The sequence below is a fragment of the Chrysochloris asiatica genome, unplaced genomic scaffold, assembly GCF_000296735.1.
Source record: "Chrysochloris asiatica unplaced genomic scaffold, ChrAsi1.0 scaffold00024, whole genome shotgun sequence".
Lineage (NCBI taxonomy): Eukaryota > Metazoa > Chordata > Mammalia > Afrosoricida > Chrysochloridae > Chrysochloris > Chrysochloris asiatica.
Genome location: NW_006408542.1, coordinates 17,979,912 through 17,988,965, shown reverse-complemented (window position 1 = coordinate 17,988,965; position 9,054 = coordinate 17,979,912). Strand labels below are relative to the sequence as shown.

The 9,054-nt window shown below is 36.0% G+C and overlaps 1 protein-coding gene across 1 annotated transcript in view; it reads left to right on the top strand.

Moving 5' to 3' along the window:
- Positions 1-9,054, top strand: part of SRBD1 (S1 RNA binding domain 1) — a 352,160-nt gene that overhangs the window by 99,412 nt on the left and 243,694 nt on the right. Inside the window, exons 11-13 of the mRNA XM_006839417.1 lie at positions 971-1,128; positions 3,913-4,003; positions 4,661-4,768. Of these exons, the coding sequence (XP_006839480.1) occupies positions 971-1,128; positions 3,913-4,003; positions 4,661-4,768 (357 nt within the window). The remainder of the gene's footprint in view (positions 1-970; positions 1,129-3,912; positions 4,004-4,660; positions 4,769-9,054) is intronic.

The window sequence follows — 9,054 nt, the reverse complement described above, 5'->3', positions numbered from 1 at the left end:
TATATATATATACATATATACTTGTGGATGTACATGAAGTGAATTTTTTTTTTTTTTTAAGGTTTTTATTGTGGATTGAGTGAAAGTTTACAGGGCACATCATCAGTTTCACATTCAACCATTCATATGACTTTCATTACATTGATTATAATCCCCTCCATACATCATCAGTTAACAGTGTTTCTCTCTATCTTCTTTAGCTTTTTTGGGGGGGTGGGGGTGGAGGAAACTTTGGCTTTTTGTAATTTACAGTCTCGGATTTTAGGGAAGGTTTTTACAATGAAATGAATTTTTAATTCTCTTGTTTTATTCTCAGGTTTCTTGTGACCAATGCCATGATCTGCTACTTTTTATAAATTCTCAAGAATGTTAGGACATAATATGTAAAGAATTATAAAATATTAGTTTCTGAACACTTTTACATCTATTATGGACATACATTTTTATTCACTTTTATATTAGGCTTTTATTAAACTTTTTTGGTTAAAACTATTGTTTGCATCTGTGGTTCAGTCACATCATTGTGAGAACGAGGTGGTGGCAGGTATGGGGGATGTTGTGGCATGAAAAAGATGATGTTAGTATATGATGTGAGAATTGATTCAAGAGGTTTACCTTACAATTCAATGATTTGTTGTTCTCATTTCATGGTTGGTACATTTTCACTGGACATATCCCAAGTGTTATACAAATCTCATGCACACATTGTCTCTCTACTTCTGTATCACACACACATTTATGCAGACAAGTTTTAAAGAAAGTAAGTATAACAAACTCATAAGTGTAGCTTTTAGATTGCTTGATTAATGTGATTAGAAAAAAAATAGATCTCTAACTTTGGACTTGTAAGATATTTTCTTACATTAAATGCTCCTGTGGGTAATAACTGCACAAAATGATTTCTTTTATGAAAACAAAATTTGAGTGAGAGAAAAACTAAATACGGTTCTTTGTATTTCTGTTTATAAAGAGGTAAACTGACATCAGATGCAGAAAAGGAATCAGTAATGATGTTTGGACGGAATCTTCGTCAGCTGCTCTTGACAAGCCCTGTACCAGGGCGCACCTTGATGGGAGTGGATCCTGGTTACAAACATGGCTGCAAATTAGCTATAATTTCTCCTACCAGTAAGCTGTCTTTCACCTTTTTATATGTACATTATTTGGTTGATCACAAGTTTCACTTTATGTAATTTATAAGGATTTAGAAATTATTATTATTTTCAAGGATTAGAAAGTGGTTTTCTTACGTACAGGATTATGGGAACAAGAGAACCATACTTCATATTTTTTTTTTTATTTGTTGATCAAAGCCCTCAACATTTTGCCATTATTTATTCCATTTCAGAGATATTGAGGATTAAATGAGCCTAGACTTTAGAACCCTTTAATTCTATGTATCCCCCTATATATTTCTATTTCGGAGTTTTTATGTTATGTAACTCTGTAGATTAAGCACTGCCCTGCTAATCGCAATGTTGGCCATTTAAACCCATCAGCTCGTCCTTGGAAACCCTATATAGAGTCGCTCTGAGTCGGAACTGACTTGAAGGCACTTTACAACAACAACCAACTTCTATTTATTATTATGATGCATTATAATTCTCCATATATTTCAGATATCATAAGGCATTTTTGTTGTTTTGTGCAGTCATAGTTTTAGTTTTACTGTCCTTATATTTTCCCTGTTTATTGCTCATTTTAAGTTTCTGTGTTTCAGCTGATATGATCTTCTGCTTATAGGACTCCATTATTTTTCTGTTACTTTTTAGCTTATCCTGCACAAATGCTGTCTCCATGGAGGGCATACCTATCATAAATTATATGACCAAATGAATAAATTTCTGGAAAAATGTGCTAAAACAGACTGACAAAGATATATATATATATACATATATAAATACACACACACATATGTAGTCCTGGTGTGGTGCTGTGAGTTAATGCTCTGGACTACAAGATCAGTTTAAACCACCAATCCGTGGTTCAATCTTACCAGCTGCTCCTTGGAAACCCTATAGAGGATTGCTATGAGTCAAAACCGACTTGATGGCACTTAACAACAACAGCGTATATCAGTGCATTGTTTCTCCTTGCTGAGGGGGACGTCATTCTGCAGATACTTCGTTGCCTTTGATATAGGTGTAGCCCTGCTGTTTTCCTTACTTATACCATGCCTGATAGTTTGTCTTATCAAAGTTATATTGTATAATGAGTTGGGGTTACATAAGGTGAGAATTCTATTGTTCTTGACAATTTTGTAGTTTACTTACACAATTGAATGGGGCTGGTATCCTTTTGGTGAGATTGAGTTATTTTAGGTTGGGTGGGGAGTTGATTTTTAGTAGTTTCTACAGTGATAAGGTGGAGGTTCAGAGAAAAAGAGGAAGACCTTCAACAAGATGGATTGACTAAGTGACAGGCTTGATGGACTCAAGCGTGGCAACAGTAGTGAGATTGGCCCAGGATTGGGCAGTGTTTCCTTCTGCTGTGCATAGGGTTGCTGAGTTGGTAATGACTTGATGGCACCTAACAACAACAACCGTTGGGATAATTTTTAAAACTTTTTTGATGTATATATATATGTAGTTGTTACGTGCCGTCAAGTCAGTTCCGACCCATAGTGATTCTGTATAGGGTTTCCAAGGAGCAGCGGGTGAGCTTGAACCGCTGACCTTGCAGTTCAAACGACTTTGCAGTCTGATGCATTAACCCACAGCACCACACCAGAACTCCATATATATATACACATCAAAAAAGTTTTAAACATACATATATATTTTAAAATTATTTTTAGTCTGCCTTTTAGTAAGTAAGATACATTTAGTAAGTAAGATACATTTTAAGGAATTTATGTATTTTAACATTTAATCTAAATTGTCATACTGTTGCCCTGAAGTTTTTAATATTTTCTTTTTCATTCTTGTCCTAATCTCTATTCATATCCCCTTTTTGTGTCTATTATTATTTATATGCACCATCAGTGTTTTCTTTTTCTTGATTAATATTATTGAAAGATTGTTTTTCTTATAAATGAAGAATTAACTTTATCAATTCTTTCTTTCCATGTTTTTTCCCCCTATTTCATTATTATATGCTTTTAACTTTATCATTTTCTTCCTTCTGCTTGAGAATACTTCATTTAACTCATCATTTGTATTTGTTAAGTGTTTACTCTCAAATTAAATTTTTTTCTTTAACTTAAATAAGATTTGTTATAGAAAGACTCACAATTCATACATATACAGCTTCAGGAATTACCATAAGGATTAATAAACTCACATATCTATAACTCAAATCAAGAAATACGGTGTCGCAAGAGTGTTCCATATATAATAGCTCTTTGCAAAATGTGAGCTTTTTAAATTAATGTTAGCTGTTATTGTATGTCTTCTTTTTTTTTGTTATCATGGCATATTATCTAGTTAACAGTGGTTTTATGTAGCACAGTAAAATCCTTGTGACTTTGAATATTACAAAATTTCTGTGTGCTTAGGGAGAATCTGATTTAATGAATGTTATATTAAGTAAAAAAATATTGCTATGAAATCATAGAAATATTTATTAAACAAAACTACCAAAATGTGCAGCAATTGTTTCTTGATATCCACTACGTATGTCTATTCACTTAAACCTTGGCAGTGTTTCCGTCTTTCTAACTCTTCCTGAAAGAATTCTTACGCTCTTTGATGAGCTCAAGTCATGTTTTGACATCAACCAAGAGGTGCATGCATGACTTAGAACCCAAGTAGTGATACTTTTTAACTTACCCTCAAATGAATGATTCAGACTGTATTCAACAGAAAGTTAAACCAGTCCTCTTTTATGTTAAAAATTGCTGAATCAAATCATTAGTGTTTCCTGTTTGGTAATTTCTTAGGAAATAGCTAATTCTTTTCATTTTTTCTTAAGGTCAAATACTTCATACTGATGTGGTTTACTTGCATTCTGGACAAGGCTTCCGAGAAGCAGAGAAAATAAAGAGGCTTTTGCTGAATTTCAAGTATGAAAATGACTTAACTTTTTTGTGTACCTCTGTGGCTCAGCCAACCAGAAACCCTTGAAGCCCTTGCTTTGGAGGGAGGGATTAGCTGAAGTGCCTTGGTGAGAGAGAAGACACCTTGTAAAGCAATACTTGGGTAAACTCCTGGAGTCCTGCTATTCTCTTGGCTACCGTCACTAAACCAGAGTGATAATATGAGCCATTGTGACCATTTGTTTCTTCTGTTTGAGCTTCCTCATCTCTCCCTACCATTGATCTGAGTAATAAATGTGGTAATATTTAGAAGTTTCAGAAACTGTTTGATAATATGTCATATAATTTAGACATATGCCTTTTTTATGGCTTGGAATGCACCAAAGTTTACTTACCTATATCTAATTTTGATTCTTTCTAGATGGGAAGAAACTTAACTGTTCTTTAGATTGTATGACAATAAAATATTTCTGTACGATCTCCTATATCAAACAGAACCTGGAGCACTGCCTTTGATTCTACATAAGTCTAGGTTTCCCTTGTCAAACAATGGAGAGGCTGCTTTGACGTATGAAATGATAAGAGCATCTTAAAAAACTATTTGTGTATTCTGTACATTTTCTCTTGGTTGATTTTGAAACATGACTTAAGCTCATCCAGTGTTTCATCCTTTCTCCCTTGAAGTTGCAGCACTGTGGTGATTGGAAATGGAACTGCCTGCCGGGAAACAGAAGCTTACTTTGCTGATCTGATAATGAAAAATTACTTTGCACCATTGGATGTTGTGTACTGGTAAGGATGTTATGTATGTCTGTTTTCTTGTGAGGTATGGGAAATTGTAGTGTTCTTCCTGGGATGAATTCTTTCGTCTCTTCTTAAAGATATACAATCTTGTTTGCTTCCAAACCATTTCTTGTTGTTAAAGCTTTGCAAAATACTGTAAAGAATCTGAATTCAGGAAATTTGAGGTAGAAGTAATTAGAGTAGGACACAATGCTGCAGCCTCTCATAGAAGCTGCAAATTAATACTTAGTGTCAGGGGAGTTTCCAGGCTATATACTGTGTGATTGCTGTAGTTAACACTTCAATTATAGTTCATTAACTAATATTAATAGTAGAGTGATGGACCCAGGTTAGGTAGCAGCTAGCTATGTGTAGATAATTGAGCCCCCTTCCCTCAATGATTTCATACGTATAATTCACTGCCTTTCAAAACTGAGAGCCAAGGTAAGTGTTATGAATTAAAAGTTTTCCTGTGGTTCCCTTCCCATTTGCCTCTTGATAAACAGTTTTCATTTCATTTAGGTAAATAGATAACTTTTGGTTAACTTTGATTAGCTTGATCCCATTTTGCCAGTCCTGATCCCAAAACAGTATTTTACTCACTATCTTTTCTTCACTTTACCTTTGGAGCTGAATAGTCAAGCCCATTCTTGCCAAATGATAGTAAGTAGTATCCTCAGTCCTAAAGGACTGAGTCAAGGATTGTTGTTGTTAGATGCTGTTGAGTTCAGACCATTGTGCTCCATAGGATTTTCATTGATAAATTATGAGAAGTAGATTTCCTGTCCTTTCTTACTCATTCATTTTAGTCTTGAAACACCACTAACACTTGTTTAGCTTTATAGCAACCACAATCCTCTGCTGACAGACAGGTGGTAATTGTGCATAAGATGCATTGACTGGGAATCAAACTTGGGTTCCGTCTTCAGGCAAGAATTCTATAATGTAACCACCACTCCTATAATTCTAGGGTGGTAGTTGTTAAGTGCGATTGAGTGGGTTCTAACTCATAGCGACCCTGTATAGGGTTTCTAAGGAACAGTTGGTGGGTTTGGATTGCTGACCTTGTGGTTCACCTTGTAATCCACAGCACCACACTAGGGTGTTATTGTTAAGTTCTGTGGAGTTGGTTCCGACTCATAGCAACTCTGCTATGAGTTTCCAAGGCTGTAAATCTTTAAGGGTCCAGAAATCCTCATCTTTCTCCTGTGGAACGGCTGGTAGTTTTGAACTGCCGACCTAGAGGTTGGCAGCCCGATTCGTAACCACTACACTACCTAGGGTAGTTATAATGGATGATAGACAAATGCAAGTGTTAAAGAACTGTTGAGAAATCTAACAGTTTAAGAATGTTTAACTGATGAGGAAGTCACTCATAGAAACAATAAAAAACCAACACAAAAAGAATAATTTTAAGGTTTGTTTTGGTATACCTAAAGAGAGGAGACACATACAGTGTTAGATTTTGTGTGCCAGGATTTTAATTTTTTTAAAAAAAAAAATAAACAAGAAGATGAGGTCAAAGTCAGAGATAAACTGTATAGATGCCGTGGCATCAGGCATCCACAAAGAACAGGTTGAAAAGTCTGCTTCAGCTTTTCCGTCTTCCTTCTTACTCTTCCGCCACTTATCTGTCTGTTTGTTGTACTGTGGTGGCTTGTGTGTTGCTGTGATTCTGGAAACTATGCCATGGGCATTTTAAATACCAGAAGGGTCTCCCACATTGGACAGGTTTCAGATGAGCTTCCAGATGAAGACAGACTAGGAAGAAGAAGAGACGAACTACTTCTGAGTATTTAGTCACTGAAAAACTGATGAATAGCAGTGAAACACTGCCAGAAAATGAGCCCCTCAGATTGGAAAGCATTCAAGATGCGACTGGAGAAGAGCTGCTTCCTAAAAGTAGAGGTGACCGTGATGACATGAATGGAGTAAAGCCTTTGGGACCTTCGTTTTCTGATGGGCACACCTCAAAATGAAGAGAAGCAGCTGTAAACATCCATTAAAATTGGAAGATTGAATGTATGAAGTATGAATCTAGGAAAATTGGAAATTGTCAAAAAGAAATGGAATGCAAAAACTTCCATACCCTAGGCATTAGTGAGCTGAAATGGACAGGTATTGGCCATTTTGAATCTGATAATCACATGGTTTACTAGGGCGGGAATGACAAATTGAAGAGGAATGGTGTTGCATTCATCATTAGAAAGGACATATCAAAATCTGTCATGAGGTGCAATACTGTCTGTGATAGAATAATATCCATGCACTACAAGGAAGACCAGTTAATTCCACTATTATTCAAATTTATGCACCAACCACTAAAGCCAGTGAGGATGAAGTAGAAGAATTCTACCAACTTCTTCAGTCTGAAACTGATCAAACTGCAATCAAGATGTATTGATAATCACCGGCAATTGGAGTGTAAAGGTTGGAAACAAAGAGGAAGAATCAGTAGTTGGAAAATATGGCCTTGGTGATAGAAATTATTCTGGAGATTGCATGATAGAATTTTGCAAGACTTATGGTTCGTTGATTTCAAATACCTTTTATAAACAACATAAAAGATGGCTGTACACATGGACCTCACCAGACAGAATACACAGAATTCACATTGACTATGTCTGTGCAAACAGTTAGTGAAAAAGCTCCATATTGTCAGCCAAAACAATGCCAAGAGCAGACTGTGGAATAGACCATCAATTGTTCATCTGAAAATTCAAATGAAGCTGAAGAAAATGAAAAGAAGTCCACGAGAGCCAAAAATATGATCTTGAATATATCCCACCTGAATTTAGAGATCATCTGAAGAACAGATTTGATACATTATACACTAAAAATCGATGACCAGAATAGTGTGGGATGACATCAAGAACATCGTACAGGAAGAGTGCAAAAGGTCATTAAGAAGACTAACATGGATGTCAGAAGAGACTCTGAAACTTGCTATCCAGCATATAGATGCTAAAGCAAATTGAAGAAGTGAGGAGGAAGTACAAGAGCTGAACAGAAAATTTCAAAGGTCAGCTTGAGAAAACAAAGTCAAATATTATAATGAATTATGCAAAGACTTGGAGTTAGAAAACCAAAACGGAAGAACATTATTAGCTTTTCTCAAGCTGAGGGAACTGAAGAAAAAATTCAAGGCTCGACTTGCATTTTTGAAGGATTCTCTGGGCAAATTACTGAATGATACAGAAAGCATCAGAAGAAGATGGAAGGAATATGCAGAGTCACTATATCCAAAGGAAATGGTTGATTTTTAATCATTTCAAGAAGTAGCATCTGATCAGGAGCCAGTGATCCTGAAGGAAGCAGTCCAAGGTGCATTGAAAGCTTTGACAAAGAACAAGGCATCAGGAATTAATGGATTACAAATTGAAATCTTTCATGAAAGTGAGGCGGCACTGGAGGCACTCTCTCATCAATGCCAAGATATTTGGAACACAACTATCTTGCCAACTGACTGGAAGAGATCCATATCTGTGCCCATTCCAAAGAGAGGTGACCCAACGGAATGCAGAAATCATTGGGCAATATCATTGATATCCCATGTGAGTAAATCTTACTAAAGGTAATAGGGAAAAGGCTGCAAGCATACAGACCGAGAACTTCCAGAGGTTCAAGCTGGATTCAGAAGACGTCGTGGAACGAGGGATATCATTGCTGATGTCCAATGGATCTTGGATGAAAGCTTTATTGACTACGCAAAGGCTTTCGATAGTGTGGATATGACAACCCTTGGACAACATTGACAAGTATGAGTATTCTGGAACAGTTAATTGTGCTCATGAGAACTCTGTACATGGAACAAGAGGCAGTTGTTCGAACAGAACAATGGAACACTGAGTTGTTTAAAATTAGGAAAGGTTTGTGCCAGTGTTTTATTCTTTCTCCATACTTGTTTAACCTATATGCGAGCAAATAAGCCAAGAAGCTGGGTTTTATGAAGAAAAACGTGGCATGAGGATTGGAGGAACACTCGTTAACAACCTATGATATGCAGATGATACAGTCTTGCTTACTGAAAGTGAAGAGGACTTAAAACATTTACTGATGAAGATCAAAGAGCATAGCCTTCAGTATGGATTGTATCTCAATGTAAAGAAAACAAAAATTCTCACCACTGGATCAATAAACAACAATCTTCTCTGTGGAGAAAAGATTGAAGTTGTCAATGACTTCATTTTTCTTGACTCAACTATCATCACTAGTTGAAGCAGCAGCCAAGAGATCATACAACGTATTGCATTAGGTAAATCTGCTGCACAAGACCTTTTAAAAGTGTTGAAGAG